The following is a 19850-nucleotide window of genomic DNA, read 5'->3' as shown; positions in this document are numbered from 1 at the left end:
AGGGACCGGCCCGCCCTGAAGAATCCACGAGGGATGTTCAACATGCAGCCCCTTGCCGTCCATCTCGGCATGAGTGCCAAAACACTTGCTTCCGCATGGGCGTATACTTCTTGCTAATTAATAAACCTGCCGTCCTACCATACTTGCCGTCTGTGGCTCCTGCTAAGCTATTTTTCACACCACAGCTACGCCCCTCGTACCTATGCAAGCAATCCACGCGTCTACCTAGCTCTGCCCGAGATATTTCCTCCGCCAACACCTGCGCTCGCCTTCATGACATCCAAGTAGACATGTCGTTAAAGTTCCCGCTTTGCCAAATCAATACAGACCATGGACCGCCTCTCATGAATCGCCCGCCTTGTTGATGCCCTTGAGATGACCCAGCGCGAGAGCCAGCCCCTGTGACCTGCTGCGGATGCGCACGAAACCTGTGATCGGACCATCCTCGCCCTCCTTCTCAATGCTCAAGTTGGCCAGAGCATCCTCTCCTGTAATGACGTCAGCTTCAGCCCATTCATGTTTGGATGACAGCGGACAACTTACCAAATATGCTGCGTGCATACAAGTTTGCGCTCAGGAACTGGCAGTCGCCCTTCATCGAAGCTTCAGGCGTGAGGCAGCTCATGTTGGTCGCCGCCATCAGCTGCTTGAGGAACTCGCGCAGAGACTTGGCCTTTGAGTTGATGTTGACCTTGTTCTCCCACTCGAATTCGGTCCACATGGTCCTGAATTGCGTTTCCGAGCAGTGAGCCGGCTGAATGTAGTCCATAAAGTCCAGATGAACATCGTTGAGGATCACGACATTGGTATCCGTCGAACTGGGGCCGTCATAAACGACGTTGCCAAAAATGACACCCGTATCAGTCGAAGACACCTTGATCGTGGCCTGCACGTTCAAGAAGTCGTGGGGTCCGAGGTTTTGCGTCGTGGGCCTCTCAACGACCTTGAGGTCTCCGAGCGTGGCAAACTCCACCGAGAGATTCTGCAGCGTGTCCGTCGTCTGGTTGACAAGCAGCACATCCAACATGATGTCAAACTGGTGAACCTTGACGTACGCTTCAGCGTACACCTGGTCCGAGAAACCAGTGAGCTGCACGACTCTGCTGAGCTTCGACGACAGGTCCTCGGTGGCAGTGTCCCCACCAGTAGCCCTCTCCAGGTCGAGCTCAATTTCGTCGGCGCCCTCGATGGTGTTCTTCTTGGCGAGCTGTCTGATGGGAATCACGTCGTCGACCTGGATCGCCGTCTTTGCCCTCTCGATTGCCTCCTTGGCAGCGCGCTTCTTCTCCTCGAACTGGACCATGGTGCGGAAAGCTTTTCGGGTGTCCTCGAGGAAGATGGCTTCAAGCTCCTTCTTCTTCTGGAACTCGGCCAATGCTCGGACACAGGTCATGATTCTATCGACGGAATCTTCGTCAATCTGGTTCTTGACAAAGTGCGACTGTCCAACGCGAATAATGGATATCATGATGAGCATAGCCTCTGCCTTGAGCGCATTGACTCGAGTCACGTCATCGGTAATGTGAGAGTAGCGCATGAGTAGCTTGGTCAGGGTCGACGACAGCACTGTTGCGAGGAAGAAATCGCCATCAAGGATGAGTTGGCGGAGCGGAGGTTTTTGAGCTGCCTTGACGGCTTCCAGTCTGGCGGTTTCCGCAGCCTGGCTGGTCAGGGCATTCTCAGTAGCGTAGGTGCCGTCTGGAAGAATTTTGCGGGATCCGGATGGCTGTGAAGGATTTGCGTGGCCATTGAGTTGATCCTTGGAGTCGTCCTGCCCATCGCGAACCTGGTCCATCAGGCGTTGCTCAGAAGCCAGGATAGGGATCTCTCCAAGACTTGCGCGGATGCGCTTCCAAGCATCGCGAATGTCCTTGGCCTCCAGCGAGTACTCTCCAACAATCCACAGCACACCACGGTAGACCTTGCCAGCCCTGACCTCGTTCAGAGTGGAGACCAGACGTTCGACAATCGTTGGTCGGAGGTCGGGGAACTTCTCCACGACTTCCTTCACAAACGAGATGACGTCGACAGCAGAGGCGTTGTTGAAATCGGCAATGAAATCCATAAGAGAGCCAACCACGCTAGCCGCGACCTGGGAGAATTTGATGGCGCATTGGTGAATGGAATGGATGAGCAGAGAACGGTACTCTGAGTTCTGCGACTGGTCAGCATCAATCTCATGGTTGGGCCTGAAGCGCATATTACCTTCTCGTACTGCTCGTCCACGGTCTTGGACAGCTCCTTCTTGAGCAGCATGACAACCTCCTCGACATTCTTGCTGGAAACCATCTCCATGGCGAGTTCCAGAGCCTTCTTCCGCACATCAATGTCGGGGCTGGAGAGCACACGCAGGATTTCCAGCGTCAAGTCATCCAATACACCCTCATTCTTCTGCCTCAGTTGGTCGACCTTCTCAAGCACAATCAACTTGACATTGTTGTCTGGCTCCTTGATGCTGAGTTCGATGAATTTAGAAGCAGCGGCTTTGACGGCGACCGGGTTACTCGTAAGAGCGGTGAGAGACGAGGCGGCTTCGTAGACGACGGTCGAGGTGTTGGATTCGAGAAGGTCGAAAATGAGGCGCAAATATCTAGCCTGCTCAGAGTCAGCGCCATTGCCTTCGTGTGGGCATGGTAAATTGTCCGACCTTGTTCTGCGGGTTGGCAACAGAGTCCTTGCGAATGAACTCAAGCTCCGCCAACTGCAACAGCTCATCGGCATTGGGGATTCCATCAAAAACGCTGCCGAGATATTCCAAAGCCTTGTCGTGACTTATCGAAACCAAGGCCGCGAAGGCGTTTCTCTTGCAGGTATGATCGCTCTCCTCCTCCAAAAAGTTCAGGAGTAGCTCCGGCGCATCTGGGATGAGGGACTCCAAATGCTGATATATCGACGCGATTGCGAACACGGCATTCTTGCGGACGTAGGCGTGGCGATGCTCGAGGCATTGCCTTGCAGGCTGAAGAAGGGGCTCGACGAGCTCGGCGTCCCGAAGCTTGCACACGAAGCGCAGAGTGTTGCCGCGAATGTACTCGTTGGGGTGTTGCAGATCAAAGCGCATGCCGTTGCTTGAGGACATCAATCATCTAAGCCTCAAGCCTTCTCAAGCGGGTATGCTTACCAGACCAAGATCCACTCTTGCTTGAGCTTGCCATTGGCGTCATGCTTGGGGCATACTTCGTAGTAAAGATAGAGCAGCTTCTTCAGAGGCTTGCTCTTGGAGGGCATGACAAAGCGGATGATGTGCATGAGCAGACCAGGCATTGGGTCTCCGTTCAGCATGATTGTCAAGATCCTCTTCATCGTCTCAATCTTGGTGTCGTCGGACCCCTTCTCCAGCTGCGTCTTGAGCTCCTGCAACGTGGGCTGATCGGCGGCATTGTCCTGGTGCACCAGGCTGTAGGCGTGATCCAGAAAGTTGGCCATGGTGAGAGCGTGGCAGCGAGTTGAGAAGAAGATTCGTGTCGGGGAAAGCTAAGGCGGCCACCTGCTCCGGTCTCCCGCTGCGGCCGTCAACGGTGATGCGCTGCCCAGTGCGGGGGGAGAGAGATTGGGTCGGAGGCGAGAGGCGGAGGGAGCTGCAGGCGAGCGGTTGAGGTAGTGGAGCGACGACAGCTTCCGACGCAGGTGGAGGAGAAGTTGGTGTGGCGTTTGGCGCTTGATGTGAGCAGTTGGGCCCCTTGGCTCGTTGGATGGCCTTTGGGATCTCCAGGTGTTCAATTTGACCCATAGGTCGGCTACCCTCACCGCCTAGCCGCGTATCCTTGCTCCGCCGCGCATCACGTCTCCCGCGGCGACAACATCCATCATCATTCAACATTGGTCTGTTTGCTCGAACCATGGCGCCCGACGGAGAGCAATTCTACCTGCGCTACTAGTGAGACCCTGTCTACCGCCGCTTGAATCTGGGGCTAACTTTTTTCAACAGCTCCGGGCACTCTGGCCGATTCGGTCACGAATTCCTGGGTATCCGCCTGGCCCTGCCCTGTCAAGTCCGACATTGATGCTGACTGGCTTCAAGAGTTCGACTTTCGTACCGTGGGCGATGGCCGCAGTGCGACTGCTCGCTATGCAAACAACTCCAACTATCGCAACGACTCTTTGATTCGCAAAGAAAGTGAGGATTCATCACGTCGCATGCCCGGCGCGAGAAGCTGATTGACGGCTTCGCAGTGTGCGTCAGCTCTACTTTGATTGCTGAAATCAAGCGCATCATCAAGGAGAGCGAAATCATGAAGTGAGTCGCGCGCCGACTTATCAGTGCCGATTGAAGCGCGACTGACGCTTGCAAAGGGAAGATGATGCAAAATGGCCCCAGAAGAACAAGGACGGCCGCCAAGAGCTGGAAATCAAGCTGGGCAACGAGCACATCTCGTTCGAGGTACCGTCGTCTTCTCTGCAACTTCGAATCGTGCTTGCGTTGTACTGACGTCGCCGAGCGCAGACGGCCAAGATAGGATCTCTGGTCGATGTCACCGAATCGGCGGATCCTGAAGGTCTCCGCGTCTTCTATTATCTCGTGCAGGACCTGAAGGCGCTCGTCTTTTCGCTCATTTCGCTCCACTTCAAGGTTAGTCTGATGCCGCGCCGTCACTGGAGAAACGTAGTCTCACGCGTTGCGCCCCCAACAGATCAAGCCCATTTGAGGCGATTAAACGTGGAATAGACTTTGAGGAAGATTTGCCGGTTCATCTGTCTGTCTGTCCACCTGCATCGGGCACTTAGGGACGGGGGCAGGGTCGGGTCAACTGAATGCCAGCGGGCGTCACTTGATCATGAAAGATTCCAGCACGGTCGGGAAAAAAGCCATGAAGGAGTGGGCTGTCGAGCCAACTGCGCCTCTTCCGGACAAGAGGGAACAAATGTACAGCACACAGCACGGCAATTGGACGCCAAGAATAAATGATGTTGAAGCGTGGGACTACCAATCTGGGCCCACTCACCCACCCGAGCATTTTCAAGTTGGCAGATAGGCGATGATGCAATCCACACCCACACGACAGTTGGCTTGGGGAGCTCAAGAAGGGCGCAGCGCCGTTGAAGTTTGCAGCGCCACGTGATTGCCGCTCATGGCTTCCCCGCAGGGCGCCGCCTAGCCTACAGGCAATTCCTAGGGCCCATCAGGTTAAGCCCCGAGCCGGGGACCACGTCGGGAGCCTCCCGCCGCTGCTTTGCGCTCGTTCGCTCGCCTCCATCTCTTGCTCTCTCTCCCGACCATCCTCAAAGCCCACCATGACACCCGCCCTCCCGCGCAGCTCCCTGCTGTAGCCGCTCTCCTCCTGCTTGCATTCTTCTGACTTTGCGCCCTTGCTCAATTCAATTCCATTGGTGGCCGCTTGAAGCGCTCTTCTGATGTTGATTCTCGCCTATCTCCCTGATACCTGCACCGAGCGACCCTCAGCACCATGCCGCAACCGAGTCAAGACACCCTGATGCTCTCGCCTCCGCCAGACTCTACCTCTGCCCGCACGACATGTCCCCCGGAGAACACGCGCCCTCACGCGCCCCCCGAGGACACTGCGATCCACAGCCAGCCCGTAGACCACGACCACCTCTCTTCGCCTCGTCCCGAACCTTCGCAGCTCGCGACGCCGCCCGCTGACCACGACAACTCCAGACCGGATGGCTTGCCCCGGAGTGACCTGCAGACCAAGCAAATGGACACTGATGACGATGGTCCTCTGAGGGACACTCCCAGCCCTCTGAGCGCCACCGGCGACGCCGCCTACACCGACCGCGCCTTGCATCAAAGCCCTCCGGCCCCGCCAGCTGCCTCCTGGTCCCCTAAACTTTTAAGCTCTGCGTGGCCTGAACACAGGGTAAGCTGCCAACCAAATTCGTCTAAACAACACCCCTTCTGACTCCGCCAATCACAGTTTCTACCGAATTCGACGTCGTCTTTCCTCAAACCCGGTAGCAAGTTCAAGGGCACCCAACAATCCGATCGACAAGTGTACGAAGTTCAAGTGGAGATCAAATATGTCGACATGGAACAACACTGTTTGTGTGGCTATCTCCGGATACAAGGTTGGTTCCACGCGCAAACCTCCATCACGCCATGTCATGTCGTACAAACTGTTAACCAGCCAGCAGGACTCACCGATGACCATCCTACCCTCACAACGTATTTTGAAGGCGAAATCATTGGCACAAAGTACACTTTCCAAACCAACCGGCCAGAGTGGGGGTCCAACGAAAAGGTTGACATGCAACACTGGGGCCGGTTCCCTGCCTGGCGCCCCCTGGCCAAGCAGGCCAAACGCGCCGACTTTACGTACAAGAACTTTGCCCAACGAGAGTATCTCTTCATGAGATGGAAGGAGCATTTCCTTGTGCCCGACCACACCGTCCGGACCATATCCGGCGCTAGTTTCGAGGGGTTCTACTACATCTGTTTCAGTCAGGTTACAGGCAAGATCAGCGGGATCTACTTTCATGCTAAGAGCGAAAAGTAAGTGTGCTCCATTACCACGATAGCCATCAGATGCTGACCCACTTCTTCGACAGGTACCAGCAGTTGGACTTGGAGCACGTCGACGACCACGGATGCACGGGAGCGATTGAGTTCCGATGAGATACGAGTGACGATTAGCAGTTGCATCTTTTGAGACCCCCCGCAGCGCAAGACTGCGAGATCGTACGGGGTCGCCAGCGTGGATCATGTGTCTCCAAGAGTTTTGTGAACGGGATCATTGCGTTAATATCATGGCGGGCTCTGGTTTCCTAGGATGGCACTTTGGGGTTTGGGTCTCTGCGGGTATTTGGAGCCCCTCTATTCCACTTTCTTGATGTAGTATGTACACTACAGCTTTCGGGACACCACGGTGCACAAACAGGCGAACGGTGCGTTTTTGGGGCGGAATGGATTCAGTCTTCTTCATATCGCTTTTGGTACAGAATTGCGTGATCAATCATAGCACGCGCTCAACCGTGGCGGGTTTGCGGAGGCTGGTGCCCGGTGGCGTTGTGGAGCGTGGTAGCGAGCGGCAACGACTAAATTCCCCCAACTTTTGACGGCGCTAGTGCGCTTTAGCTGGACTTTTCGAGTCCGGGCCACCATTAAATCTTTCAACTCCACAACAACACTCCACCATGGCGGGCCACGCAAGTAAAAAGCAAAGACGAGACGCTTATCGCGATGGACTGTCACACAAGGGCGACGAGGCGCAGGTCGCAGAGTTGCCCAAGAAAAAGTTCTACCGGCAGCGCGCCCACGCAAATCCCTTCTCGGACCACATGCTGACTTAGTACGATCTCACCTTCCTAAAGAGAAATGGGTTGCACAGCGTGAGAGAAGTGCGCCTGTTGGTCTTCAAACTGACTTTTGGGGCGGGATGGACATGGTCCATTTTTTTTGTTGACTGGTTTGACTGACTGATGATGCGTCCTACAGCCCCGTCGCGCCAGAGCACATGGACTGGGCCAGCCTGTACCCTGCTTATGCGGTGGAGAAACAGCCCCATGAGCAATCCCAGCAGCAGCAGCCGGAATCGGAGGACGCGCAAGGAGCAAGAGCAGGGGATGTCGAGATGACGGATGGTGCTGCGGGGGAGCAGCAGCAGCAAGAGAGGGAGCAAGCAGAGAGCCCGGAGCTTCGCGTTACTGAAAAGACCCTGGATCAGAGGCGCATTTCGAAAGATGTTGAGATTGCCGACATAGGCTGCGGTTTTGGCGGGCTGTTGTTTGCGCTGGCACCCAAGTTGCCCGAATCGTTATTGCTAGGTTGGTGGAATCTGTTTTCCTGTTCTGGTTTCTTGACTTTCGTTTTGTTTTTACACTTCTTCCATTTGTTCGCCGCTATCACTACGCGTCTTGGTCTTCAGTTCAGCCCTTGGTTCCATTCATTCAGAAGCTCTAACAGCTCATGCAGGTCTCGAGATCCGGACGTCAGTCACGGAGTTTGTGCAAGAAAAGGCCAAGGCGCTGCGGATCCAGAATGCGTCTACGGGCCAGTACCAAAACGTGGCGTGCCTGCGGGCCAACACGATGAAGTTTCTGCCCAACTTCTTCCGCAAGGGCCAGCTGTCCAAGATCTTCCTGTGCTTCCCGGACCCGCACTTCAAGGCGCGCAAGCACAAGGCCCGCATCGTCAGCTACACGCTCAACTCCGAGTACGCCTACGTGCTGCGCCCCGGCGGCATCGTCTACACCATCACCGACGTCGAGGACCTGCACCTGTGGATGGTTGACCACTTTGAAAAGCATCCCGGCTTCGAGAGGATTCCAGAAGCTGAGCTCGAGAGCGATGTTTGTGTCGAGGTTATGAAGACGGAGACGGAGGAGGGCAAGAAGGTCACGAGGAATGGTGGCAAGAAATATGTCGCTTGCTTCAGGAGACCGGAGGATCCCCCGTGGCCATGAGAGAGCTTGGCTTCAACATGAAGCCTTTTCTAGATATCGTCTTCGAAAAGAATATCAATCGAGATGAACCCGTTTGAACCCAAAACGCCGCGCTGTGACCCTCGAGAGAAAAGAAACGAGTTTTGGATATCAGTCGTCAATCCCACCCCATTCCTCATCCTGGTCCTCCTGCTCACCATTCTCATCCTCATCCTCCTCCTCACTCTCCTCTCCCACCTTGTTCCAATTTCTCAGCTTCTTCGCCTCGTCATCCAACGTCTCCTTGACCCTCTGCCGCACAGCCTTGGTGACGCTCTTTTCGCCCAGCTCGCGCAGCGGCGCCATGACCTCGTCCAACGGCATATTGCCCTCACGCTTCTCGTCCACCTTGTCCAGCTCGTCGACGTAAATATCGACGACATGATACCTCAGACCGTTGGGGATGCGGGGGTCGGTCGGGTTCAGCGGCGTCGCGCGCAGAATGTCGAGGTACTCGTGCAAGCGGGAGGCGTCGCGCCAGCGGCGCGCGGCAAAGTGGCGCCAGCCGGCGGCCAGGTAGCAGCGGACGAGGTACAGGAACTTGTCCATGCGCAGCGCGTCGATGCCGTTCCACTCGCGCGCCATGGTCTGCCAGAAGGCGGCCAGGAAGGGCAGCGCCAGCGCCTGCGGCAGCGTGTCGACGATGCCGGCCAGCTCGCGCGCCAGGCTCTGCTGTGTCAGTGGCTTGTCGGATTGCCACATGCCTGTGGTTGAAGCGGGTGGTGGTCAGCGCGATTCGTTCTTGTTGTTGGCTGCATGGTGGTGCGTGGAGGAGCGGTCGTGCGTGCAGCGACGACGAGGAACGAGGTGTTTTCTTGCGTACAGAAGAAGAGGCCTTTCCAGAGCTTGAGAAGCTCAATCTCATCGATCCCGTCTGTCCGGCTCTGGAGGAAGGTCTTGAGACTGTCGAGCGCCTTGTCGCGTATGCGCTTGTCTGATGCGATTCTGCCGTTAGCACTCACAGTCGATCCACCAACGGGAGGGAAATTGGTGCAGTTTGCGCATTACCATTTGCAGCGAGCTGCCGTATGAAAGGACTGTTTTGGGACGTAGATTCAGCCATTGTGCTTGGATAGTCCCGACAGACTGCAAAGAGACTTTTCAAAGCGAGTGTATGTGATAGTCCAGAGTAAATCGACGAGCTCTTGGGGAGCAAAAAGTCGCGGAGGCCGCTATCGATAAGAAAAGCGTATGCAAAGGTTATGCAAAGGGGTAACTTCGGATCCAACATAACCTCGAACGTCGCGACATCTGACGGTCTTGGCGTTAATTATGCACGGGCCCTGTCTCTTGGGAGGCTTCAGGTCGTCGAGTGTGGGTTGGAAAAGTCATGGCAGAAAATACTACGTAGGAGGGTAGCTTGGAAACATACGTGGGAGCATTCGTGCGCTTTAAAAGGCATTGAACAAGGAGCATTCAAGCTACACCAGATCTACAGAAAGTACGGATACATTTTTTCTATCTTCAATTTTCAGACTAGAGCAGATGTGGTGGATTGACAGGAGTCAATATGGAACGACAGTACACAGTAGGCGTTGAAAGGACTGACACTTCTTGGTCTATCTACGGCGGTGAACAACAGCTCTGTAGATAGAGCATGAGTGCTAGGTTTCATTCCCTTTGTCACCCCTGCGGAAATTCAACCAAGTCGCTGCGTCGTCTGCGTGGAGGGTTTGGACATGACCTCTCCCAAAGTTTTTCTTTTCATCTTTCCGTTTCCATTTTTTGTTTTGTTTTTGGCTTTTTGGCCTCATTGATGTCCAGTCTATCATGCACTCTTTTTTCTCTCATCATTTTTCTGCAGCAAAGAAATCCAGTGATTGGTGTGTTCTGAAGCAATGAAAATGTAAACCGAAAGGCTGTCCAGGGAGATTCGTTTGTGGCGGGCGTGATTCTTTCAGAAAGAAGGGTGCATCAATTCATCTCGTCCCGTCCAACATTCAGTCTCTCGCTTGCGCATCCGTCTATTTCATATTTTTCTTAGCCTTCATGGCCTTTTTCGCCGATCTTTTGGATCGATTTGTCCTCTGAGAAGAGGCCGCTGCTATGCTCGCCTTGGAAGCCGCGCATGTACGACAATTGGTAACATTGACAGGCGTCGGCGGCTTGCATGCCTTCCTTTTCTTACAACGAGTCGTCTTGCCGGGGCAACCACAGGCGAGCTTGGTCCTGGTGCACATGTTGACTGTTGTCGACTGGAGCGCTTTTGAAGGTGCTTTGGTTCTGAAGGTTGTAGAGGTGAATGAAGGTTGCTTTGGTAGTGAGCTGGTTTGCGTCTGGCCTCGTCTTCCTGCTCGCGGACGACCGTTTCTTATAAACCAGCATTTCCATTGCGAAGCGCAGCCTTAATGGAATTACTATTCGCAAATCCTTCTCAGCATGCTGCGTTCCAGAGTGACTCTTTGGACTCAAAGCTCGAGCTTGTCTCTCGAGGTGTCGAGGGGCGGTCTGAGACTCCATTGTTCGTAAGACAGATAATGACCTTGTAGACGACAATGCCATTGAGCAGTCTTGCATCGAGGTATTAGGTTCCCTAGGTGAGACATGTGCTGTATCTGTAGAATACGAGCAGTTGGCCATGTAGACAATCCAGAAAACCAAATTACTCAGACTGCAGACAGGCGGAGTATTCTGAAAAATACCAAAATTCTAGTTTTTCTTGGGTCTATCCAATCAGCAGTTGGCCGTGCGTGTCGCATAGACGTCGTTATGTCCAAACCATCCTAACGAATCAGTCCCTTCGGACCTCATGTCACGGTATCAATGCCGACTCTTTTAAGAGTGTCTTTCGCCGTGGTAATCTTGAGGCCAAACCTGCCAAACAGTCAGTCATTAACTCATCATCGACACCATAGAACAACGAGGACGCACCTGGAATCCAAATCATACCCCTCGCCCCACTTCGCGACCTTTTCGACCCATCTCCCGCACTCCCTTAGCCTCTCCTTTTCTTCCGGGTCTTCGCCAACTGGTCCCACTGTACCGGCCCCCTTCGTCTCCCTGACCGCCTCATTCTCGACCCATAGACAAGCCGCCATCTCATATGTCGCGGCTGGTAAGACCCACGAGTCGGCCTCGCGGCCGCATGCCTTGAGTGTCGCCCAATCGTAGCACAGCACGCCGTTGCGGAGGCGGTCTTTGGCGGCGTCGATGTGGCCACGGGCGCGCAGGGCCACAGCAGTTAAGAGGGCGTGCAGGGCGCGCTCGTCGATGGGTTCTGAAGTCGAAGTGGGCATACTGGGCGCAGCGTTGACCCCAGAGGCCGAGTCTGACTCGAGGGAATCGTCCGTCTCCATTGAGATTGACGTCTCCGCCTTCCCGATCTTTTCCAGATCTTTCTTTTCAAAGTCTTTCGACTCTTGACTCGACTCTGCGTCTTTAACATCTCCAGCTGGTCCGGACTCGCTCAAACAGCTCCAGCGCAACGCCTCCATCGAATCGCTCAAATGCTGATCAGCCATGCGCTTGTACCCATTCCAAAAGTAAATCATCTCTTCTATCGGTGAGACGCCAACGGCATCGATCAGTGACACACCGCGCGCGGCTGCACGAGTTTGCCATTTTGCCAGCTTGCGGGCGACAAAAAGATCGAAAGGGAGCTGGCGCGCCATGAGGCGGCGCTTGGACGTGTGTGCTGGAGTGCGGAGGAGCAATTCCTCAGCGTGTTTGGCGTGTTTGGCCTGTACGCAATTAGCTGAGGATGAATCGAAGGCTTTGGATCAACAAAGGAGGGGCCACAGCAGGGGTCAAAAGTAATGACAGCTCCCGGAGTACAACTGTTGCCGTGTTCGACGGCTCCCTAGGGAGAGACCAGTCCTCTTGATGTCCATTGTGGGACGGGAACTCAAAGTGCAAACTTACCGCTGCTTTTTCATCCGACTTCTGGAGTTTGCGATACACCTCTATATGAGCAGAAGCCGAAATATACAGATACAACCCCTGGCTCCAGTTGTTCATTTCGCAGCAGCGCTGGAAGCCTTCGCTGCACCCTTCATACCGATGTACGAACATCAGGGTCAAGCTCCGCTCGAACCAGTGAAGCGCTTCCACCTGCCGCAGGGGACTCGGCTTGCTGCCCTCCAGCACTGCCAGACTCTCATCTAGCTGCCTTTCCGCAACACGACGCCGCGCATCCTCCATCAACCACAGGTGGCTGCGTGGATATCGCCGCCTCATCTCCCCCAGCAGTAGCTTACATCTCTCGCGGGGATATGAACCACGCCCACTGCTCGGCACGATGTCACACACACCCATCAAGCCATTGTAGTAGCCCAATAGCATGAGTCCAGCGAGCCCGCCGTAGATGTTGTCGTACAGGGTGCTCTGCCACAGCATGGCAAGGCCACGCTCGCGGTCTCCGCGGAACCCCACAATTTTCAGGAGCGTTCCAAAGGCAGGAGGAACAAGGGAGAGGAGGATCATGAATACTCCAAAGCACATGTTGGTTGAAGAGTGGATGTAAACGTCAATGGGATCCTGGCCAATAAACGACGGGTCCGTGGCGTTGATATCGGTTGCCATGTTGAGCGCCTCATTCAGGTCAGAGGCAAGCGCTTCGACTTCTGCAACGTCCGAGGACGCTGGAGATTGGGACGCCGGAGTCGTATCCGATGGAGACGATTTGGATTCTTGCCCCTGAGTCTTGCTGTTCTTGATATCCAAGTGTCCCTCGTACTTAGAGGTCTTGGGCGAGTCTGGATGCGACTCATCCGCATCAACGAAGCTGTTGACGCTGTCAGAATCACCCAAATCCTTCTCAACTCCGCTCGAGCTTTCAGTCGTGATTTTAGAGCTGCTCGCTGCTCCTGGGTCTGGCTTGGAAGAAGTTACAGCAGCCAAGCCCTTTGCTTCTGTGGAGTCCGAGTCTTTCTGCTTGCTTTCTCGGAAATTGAGACTCGATCGACTGGCTTGAGCCTGCCCTGTGCCGTTTGCTTTGGCGGTATCCAAACTCTTCAAATACGTCAACTCAGCCTCCATGATTGTGGTCAGCGCAATGAAGCCCTTGCGCAGCTTGTAGAATCCACGAATGCTTTCCGTTAAGCTCTCGTTCAAGATGCATATTATAGAATTCATGAGCTGAGCCTGTGCCTGGATCGACGCATATTCTGATCCTGCAGGATAGATGGCAGAGCGCGAGGGGCGACGCTGAGCGCGGCGCAGATAGTCGGCGGCCGTGTTCTCGGCTTCGGAGAGGGCGTCGGCCGCTACATCGGAGGGAATGTCCTCAGTCCATCTGTTCCTCAAGCGCTGAGTGGTAGGGGATAGCGAGCGGCGCACCTTCTTTCATTGCGCCTTGTTCGAAACCAAGTGTTGCGCGCATGAAGACGACAACTCCCCATCCTAGCTGATGATGGTCAACCAATGAAGAATACGCAGTGTGGCGGCGCTCGTACTTTATGGAACGGCGTGTCCTTGTCCTTGAGAAGACGCTCGGCGGTCTCCATATCATCGTTGATCATGTGGGCAGCAGCTATGTAGGTCAGCGGCTTGGATTCTTTTCTTCGTATCCTTTGCTGGCATGGAATCGTTCGCACCGGACAGGGCATCTTGCACTAAATATGTGTCAGTAACTGGGGAGCGTTCATGGCGAAGGGGTTTAGGATTACATTGCTGGGGCTCATCCTCGGGGCGGAGAGACGAATTGGAGCCATTTTTGCCTCTGGAACCCAGCAGACCACCGAGAGGCATGGTGGACAGTTGAATCCAAACGTTTGGGAGAGCGAGGCAAAGATGTGAGGGAGCAACGAAGACTAAGAGTGTATAGCAGGCAGCAACGAAACAAAAAATGCCACACGAGCCGCAGCGCAGGAGTGCTGCATTTAGGGTTTTTGGGGCTGGAGCTGAGCTGGAATGAAGACGGAGCGGGCTAGCTGGAGGCGGGCGAGAGGGGCGGAGAACGAAGAGAGAGATGGAGATGAGAGATGGGGAACTGGAGTCGAGAAGTAGTGCCCTGGCATTATTCCTTGTCTCGCTCGGGACTCTGGCGTCCACTGCATGTGGGCTGTCAGCTCTCAGTCGTCGACGTCGGCCTGGGCTACCGGCACCTCGACCTATGACATCGCCTCGGATGGTCCGTGCCAGCGCTGGGTGGGTGCCGCCTTGGCGCGCCACTCCGCTGACCGCCCCCGAAGCTTGACCTTCATCAACACCACCGCACCTAGTCCATCCCAGCTACTGCCCTCTCGCATTACCGGTCTACACCTCCACCGCCAGTTCCAGTCCACGTGCCGCCCATCTCTCGCTTCCTCCTCGCATCTCGACAGAGCCAGCCTGACAGCTAGTCCGACGCTCATCGGATCCTCTTCCTCCAGTCTCAAGCTTCCAAGCTACCACCTACCCACCTCGCCGATCCGTCCCTCCGCCTCTCATCCGCCATGTCTGCCCCGCAAAACAACAACGCCGCTACAAACAACCCTAGCACCGCTGACCCCAAGGACGCGGGCGACAAGGCCACCGAGAACAACAAGCCCGCCGCCGCGCTGGAAGAGGACGACGAGTTTGAGGACTTCCCCTCGGAAGGTACTCCCCCCTTTGCCTGCGGCGCATCCGTCTTAAGCTTGAAAGAGTCTCACCGCTAACTCCGTCCACCTCGCTGCAGACTGGGACACCGAAGACGCCGAGCTGCCCGCCGCCGCCGCCGCAAACAGCCATCTGTGGGAGGAGAGCTGGGATGACGACGACACGAGCGAGGACTTTTCGGCACAGCTAAAGTATGTCTGCCCGCCTGGGAACATTTCCCCCGTCAACACCTGTGTTGCCGGCAGCTGGTATTTGGCATGGACGTAGCTGACATTGCACCTAGGGAGGAACTGAAAAAGGTTGACCAGAAGAGGGCTTGATTTGTCTTCCATTGTTTAAGGCATCGTAGCGGAGACCTCGCAGCCTCGTCTGCCCCATCATTCAAACTGGGGGGCGAAGACGGATGTTGCCACTTGCCGCTTAGAAACACGAGGACCAAAAGGAACGCCGAGATAGAAGTTGTGGGACTTGAATGTTCTTGCTGTAGAACGAAGAAGAGCGAGCGAATTGAGCAATGGGCCGCAAGAGCAGCCACAATCACACAAAGCATACCACATCTGGGTACTCTCCCGCGAAATACGACGTATGGCACCGCCCGGTTGCTCCGGCCATGAATCTCATTCAACAAAGGTTTGAGAGTGCTGACGGTGACTGGGAGCATTCAATGTCCAACTCGCCTCGTACTTAGGGTCCAACTGCGCTGGCGATTGACACATTGAAGTAAAGTTATATTCATCATCTTCGTTAATCTAAATTATTTGCCAATGAGCCGCCCAGAGAATTAAAGCCTGGGTGGACTCCCTTTTACACCGCACCATCAGAGCCGTTCGCTCACTCGTGCGCAACCGTCTAGGACTTACTCGACAGAGCAACGACACCGGGCAGAGCCTTGCCCTCAAGCAGCTCGAGCGAAGCACCACCACCAGTCGACACGTGGCTGAGCTTGTCCTCGACGCCGTACTTGGCCGCCACGGTAGCAGTGTCGCCACCGCCAATGATGACAATCTTGCCGTTCTGAGCAGCGGCGACGACAGTATCGAGCGTGGCCTTGGTACCCGAGGCAAACTTCTCAAACTCAAAGACACCAGCGGGACCGTTCCACAGGATGGTCGACGACTCGTCAATGGCCTGCTTGTAGAGCTTGACCGACTCAGCACCGCAGTCGAGACCCATCCAGCCGTCGGGGATGCCGTCCTTGTCGGTGGCGTAACCAGTGTTGGCGTCCTTGTCGAACTTGTCGGCGGTGATGAAGTCGTTGGGCAGAACAATCTTGACGTTGTTCTTCTTGGCCTTCTCGACCAGGTTGGGGACGGTCTCGGCACCGGCCTTGTCGAAGAGCGAGTCACCGATGGCCATGTTCTCGAGCGTCTTCTTGAAAGTGAAGGCCATACCACCGCAGATGATGATGGTGTTGACCTTGTCGAGCAGGTTGTCAATCAGCTGAATCTTGTCCGAAACCTTGGCACCACCGAGGATGGCGAGGAAGGGGCGCTGAGGGTTCTCAAGAGCCTTGGCGAAGTACTCGAGCTCCTTCTTGACGAGGAAGCCAGAGGCCTTCTGGGACAGGTCGACACCGACCATGGAGCTGTGTGCGCGGTGGGCAGTGCCAAAGGCATCGTCTGAGTCAAGTTAGCGTCTGAATCTCTCATGACTGATAGGTGTCGAAACATGTGAGACTCTGGGTAAGAGGAGCTGCAATGGTGAACGACTGCTCCCGAGGCGCAACCGTGTGAGCAGACGACAACACTCTGGACGTAACTGGCAGTGAACAAACGCTGCCTGCGTGCAGCGATGTTCCAAAGTCTCGTCTTTCGACACCCACTGTGGGGTCAACTTACTGATGTAGACATCGCCCAGGGCAGTGAGACCCTTCCTGAACTGCTCAACAGCAGCCTTGTCGGCCTTGACCTTCTTGCCCTCGGCATCCTTGGAGCTGCCCTCCTCCTCGGCGTGGAAGCGCAAGTTCTCGAGCAGCACAATCTGGCCGTCGGTGGCCTTGTTGACGGCCTCCTCGACCTCGGGGCCAACGCAGTCCTTGGTGAAGACGACGCTGCGGCTCAGCAGCTTCTCGAGCTCGGCGGCGACGGGAGCCAGGCTGTACTTGGGGTTGGGCTTGCCGTCAGGACGGCCCAGGTGCGACATCAGAACGACCGCCTTGGCGCCATTCTCAACGGCGTACTTGATGGTGGGTAGAGCACCGACGATACGCTGGTTGTTGGTGATCTGCTTGTCGCCATCAAGGGGGACGTTGAAGTCGACCTATGGAAGTTTTAGCCCTGCGCCTTTGCCATTGAAGTTATGAGGAAACGTACGCGGATCAGGACGCGCTTGCCCTTGAGGTCGACGTCGGTGATGGCGAGCTTGTTGGAGAGAGACATTTTGCTGTGCTGTGTTTAGCTGAGTCCGGCGACGAGTGTGACGGGACGAGAGAGAGAAGGGAATGCGAGCCCCAAGAGATTGCGCCTGATTCTTGCAGCCCGGAATCGGCGTGCCAACGTGGAGTGATGTCTCCATATGAGGGGGGCCCTCTTGGCGCGACGAGCCGTGGCATTGCCACCAGCGCAGTGACTCGGGGCTCACAAGCTTGGATGAAGGAAGATAAGGGGAAACTCACCTCTGTGGTGAAGGGTATCTGTTGAGGAATTGAAGGCGAAGTGATGGAGGTGAGGGAAGAGGGGCTCGACTCAATGTTTTCAGTGCTGAGGCGCGGGGTCTTTTAACTCGGGTGCGGTAGTGGGGCAGACATGGACCCAAGAGTCAGTGACGCACGTCCGCCCCTCCTGCCTGACGGACAAGATTCATCGTCAACATCACACATCTTTCGAGATAACATTGACATCGTCTGATTGCGCTCCTTTCGCTGCCGCCCTGCTCCACCGCGGGCCCCTGGATCCGCCGCCTCACACCAGCTCCACGCCCTTCTATAATACGCCTCGGATGCCACGGCCAACTCTGTCTAACTTCGGGTCTTTTCTCCGACCTCTGCCTTGTCGGATACCGTGATGGATGCTCCACACAATTGTTTGATGAATGGCTTTGTTGGAATCTGCCCATATCCTGACCATACTCCGTCTAGCTAGGGTATCTATCCCTCAAGAGACTACCAACGGAGACGTTAGTCAATGTCTAGTTCATCACATGAAACCAACGATGAACCATTCCATTGGGGCTTTGAGGAGAGAGTCGTTGCACACAAGACCAAAAGATGACAGACAGGGAGCATTCATCTCATCTACGGAAAGGAGGAGTGATAGGAAGCGTTCAAGATCGCAGCCAGAGAGGCAATGAGGAGCGTTCAAAATCCACCACCACTCTTTAACCATGAAAGAGCTAGGGAGTTGTCTATTATCAAGCACGAGTAGTTGTGTCTACCGTGTTTTTGCCATCGAGCCTCGGGTGCTACTCACGAAGGGATGACGAGAGGCGATCTCTCCGAATACCACAGGAACAATTTGGAAGTTCGAATGAAGAGGAAAGAAGCAAAGTATTACCCAATTTGCCTTTGCGGCTTTCGTACTACCGTTTCCTCATCATCTCACCAAGACTTTCTTCACCTCTTCCCATCATTCACTTCCGTCTTTTCATCGCCTTCAACATTTTCTTCGACGAATCTGACCCTTTTACCGTCTTCTCTGTTCGCACCGCCTCTCCCATGCCCTCTACCACTCCACCAATCTCTTAAGCCCTTCGTCCTTCCCAAAGACGCCTCAATTCTCTCCACCCAATTCGCCCGCTCGACTCTCCTCGCGCTCTCCTCCCTCCTCGCCGCCACAGTGCGTGGATCGGCGGGTCCGAAAACGCGGGATGTAGCCGTCACCCACACCCGCGCGTTCAGGATTTGCGTGAGAAGTGACGGACCTTGCGAGCCCTGATGCCCATCACCCGGCGGCTGTGAAGACGCTGGATGAACGGGGCCAGCTGCGGCTCTTGGCTGCGTCCTCGGGAGAATGCGGGATGGAAGAGGAGGCGGAGGCGGTGCCGCACGCAGCGGCATCAGCACCCCACCACTCCCATCCCTACCTGTCAAACGAGACGGCGACGTCAAACCTGACGGCACGCGCAAGCCCCAAGGGAGGCTCCGTCCCCACAGCCTGCCGACCTGTCCCTCTCCCCCTCTTGCACTCTTTGGCGCACTCGCATGAAAAGGACTCCAGTCGATTGGCGAGCCAGACCCGGATGACTTGTTTGACTTGAGCGAAGTGGGCGACGACGACGAAGAGGACGAAGCGCCCGTCCAAGGGCTCGCCACGACAGTCACGCCCGCTAGCGCTAGCGGGTACGGCGTTGCTGGCGGCGCGAAAATTGCGTCGCGAGCCGGCGGGTGTCCAGGGCATCGTGCGATGCGGACGGGCAGCGGCCGCGGCGTCCAGTCTAGGGGAGAAGTTCTTGGGGGCTTAGGTAGGTTATAGGGGACGATACCATCGGAAATGGACCGGGTGTGGCTGTTTAGACGCCGATTCCTGTGGTGGTGGCGTGGGCAGTGGTTCGAAGGAGGAGGGGGTGTTGGGAAGTAGGAAAAAGGTGGTTCCAGGGGGCTGCACTCATAAATGCAATCCGATTGCGTGCAAGAAATTGACTCTGTTGGGGGGCTGACAGGCGAGGGCGCGGTAAATACCCGTGGTTCTTCTTCTTTCTCCTCCGCATACGTGCAATATCCAGTTTCTATGCCTGTGTGTCCTGGGGTCCTCGTCGTCGTCGTCGTTATTGACTCAGGGGAGGGATTGCCACTTCTTAACCGCCGCGAGTCTCGATCGCCACGGAGTCGACCGGTAGGTAGCGCAGCAGGCGAAGTCGCTGGTCGGGGCGGCACTTGCGGCGTAGGCATGCGGCGATAGGGCCGCAGGAAAGGCGCGGGATTCGTGAGGCCCCGTGTTCGCCTACGCGGCCCAGGAGTATTTTGTTCTGGCGACATTGTTGTTCTTGTGTGCAGGCTATTAGGGATCCAGGTGGAC

General features: G+C 55.5%; 9 protein-coding genes across 9 annotated transcripts; 4 read left to right on the top strand and 5 right to left on the bottom strand.

Annotated features, from left to right (window-relative positions):
* Positions 1 to 342: 342 nt before the first annotated feature.
* J3D65DRAFT_603880 (putative coatomer subunit beta) lies at positions 343 to 3426 on the bottom strand (the record flags this gene model as incomplete). The annotated part of the gene is made up of 5 exons (XM_066798239.1): positions 343 to 488; positions 544 to 2155; positions 2206 to 2595; positions 2648 to 3068; positions 3122 to 3426. The coding sequence occupies 5 exons, from the start codon at positions 3424 to 3426 to the stop codon at positions 343 to 345; spliced, it is 2874 nt and encodes a 957-aa protein (XP_066654546.1).
* A 329-nt stretch (positions 3427 to 3755) lies between these two features.
* J3D65DRAFT_627525 (mago nashi domain-containing protein) lies at positions 3756 to 4977 on the top strand. Its single transcript, XM_066800548.1, has 7 exons — positions 3756 to 3877; positions 3929 to 3966; positions 4022 to 4117; positions 4174 to 4237; positions 4294 to 4381; positions 4445 to 4570; positions 4632 to 4977. The coding sequence occupies exons 1-7, from the start codon at positions 3840 to 3842 to the stop codon at positions 4644 to 4646; spliced, it is 465 nt and encodes a 154-aa protein (XP_066654545.1). The 5' UTR covers positions 3756 to 3839; the 3' UTR covers positions 4647 to 4977.
* Positions 4978 to 5405: 428 nt separating this feature from the next.
* Positions 5406 to 6574, top strand: J3D65DRAFT_646349 (vacuolar import and degradation protein; the record flags this gene model as incomplete). Its single annotated transcript, XM_066802269.1, has 4 exons — positions 5406 to 5819; positions 5877 to 6027; positions 6094 to 6451; positions 6508 to 6574. The coding sequence occupies 4 exons, from the start codon at positions 5406 to 5408 to the stop codon at positions 6572 to 6574; spliced, it is 990 nt and encodes a 329-aa protein (XP_066654544.1).
* Positions 6575 to 7079: 505 nt separating this feature from the next.
* J3D65DRAFT_627516 (putative methyltransferase-domain-containing protein) lies at positions 7080 to 8444 on the top strand. Its single transcript, XM_066800547.1, has 2 exons — positions 7080 to 7722; positions 7871 to 8444. Exons 1-2 carry the CDS (start codon positions 7413 to 7415, stop codon positions 8359 to 8361), a joined length of 801 nt encoding a protein of 266 aa, XP_066654543.1. The 5' UTR covers positions 7080 to 7412; the 3' UTR covers positions 8362 to 8444.
* Positions 8319 to 9557, bottom strand: J3D65DRAFT_627513 (uncharacterized protein). The gene is made up of 3 exons (XM_066800546.1): positions 9388 to 9557; positions 9203 to 9313; positions 8319 to 9083 (listed from the first exon to the last, which is right to left on the bottom strand). Exons 1-3 carry the CDS (start codon positions 9440 to 9442, stop codon positions 8491 to 8493), a joined length of 759 nt encoding a protein of 252 aa, XP_066654542.1. The 5' UTR covers positions 9443 to 9557; the 3' UTR covers positions 8319 to 8490.
* A 1326-nt stretch (positions 9558 to 10883) lies between these two features.
* J3D65DRAFT_404867 (uncharacterized protein) lies at positions 10884 to 14220 on the bottom strand. The gene is made up of 8 exons (XM_066795953.1): positions 13986 to 14220; positions 13914 to 13931; positions 13773 to 13849; positions 13657 to 13723; positions 12241 to 13583; positions 11251 to 12059; positions 11022 to 11193; positions 10884 to 10934 (listed from the first exon to the last, which is right to left on the bottom strand). The coding sequence occupies exons 1-7, from the start codon at positions 14065 to 14067 to the stop codon at positions 11127 to 11129; spliced, it is 2463 nt and encodes an 820-aa protein (XP_066654541.1). The 5' UTR covers positions 14068 to 14220; the 3' UTR covers positions 10884 to 10934; positions 11022 to 11126.
* A 533-nt stretch (positions 14221 to 14753) lies between these two features.
* J3D65DRAFT_668563 (DSS1/SEM1 family-domain-containing protein) lies at positions 14754 to 15218 on the top strand (the record flags this gene model as incomplete). Its single annotated transcript, XM_066803127.1, has 3 exons — positions 14754 to 14898; positions 14978 to 15089; positions 15182 to 15218. The coding sequence occupies 3 exons, from the start codon at positions 14754 to 14756 to the stop codon at positions 15216 to 15218; spliced, it is 294 nt and encodes a 97-aa protein (XP_066654540.1).
* A 357-nt stretch (positions 15219 to 15575) lies between these two features.
* On the bottom strand, positions 15576 to 17573 carry J3D65DRAFT_627504 (phosphoglycerate kinase). The gene is made up of 3 exons (XM_066800545.1): positions 17211 to 17573; positions 16737 to 17157; positions 15576 to 16517 (listed from the first exon to the last, which is right to left on the bottom strand). The coding sequence occupies exons 1-3, from the start codon at positions 17274 to 17276 to the stop codon at positions 15748 to 15750; spliced, it is 1257 nt and encodes a 418-aa protein (XP_066654539.1). The 5' UTR covers positions 17277 to 17573; the 3' UTR covers positions 15576 to 15747.
* An 875-nt stretch (positions 17574 to 18448) lies between these two features.
* J3D65DRAFT_603873 (uncharacterized protein) lies at positions 18449 to 19810 on the bottom strand (the record flags this gene model as incomplete). The annotated part of the gene is made up of 1 exon (XM_066798238.1): positions 18449 to 19810. The coding sequence occupies one exon, from the start codon at positions 19808 to 19810 to the stop codon at positions 18449 to 18451; it is 1362 nt and encodes a 453-aa protein (XP_066654538.1).
* Positions 19811 to 19850: the final 40 nt, after the last annotated feature.

The sequence above is a fragment of the Phyllosticta citribraziliensis genome (genome assembly GCF_038025025.1).
Source record: "Phyllosticta citribraziliensis strain CPC 17464 chromosome Unknown J3D65scaffold_7, whole genome shotgun sequence".
Taxonomy (NCBI): domain Eukaryota; kingdom Fungi; phylum Ascomycota; class Dothideomycetes; order Botryosphaeriales; family Phyllostictaceae; genus Phyllosticta; species Phyllosticta citribraziliensis.
Note: the sequence above shows the minus strand (reverse complement) of the source record. Positions and strands in the feature narration are given on the sequence as shown.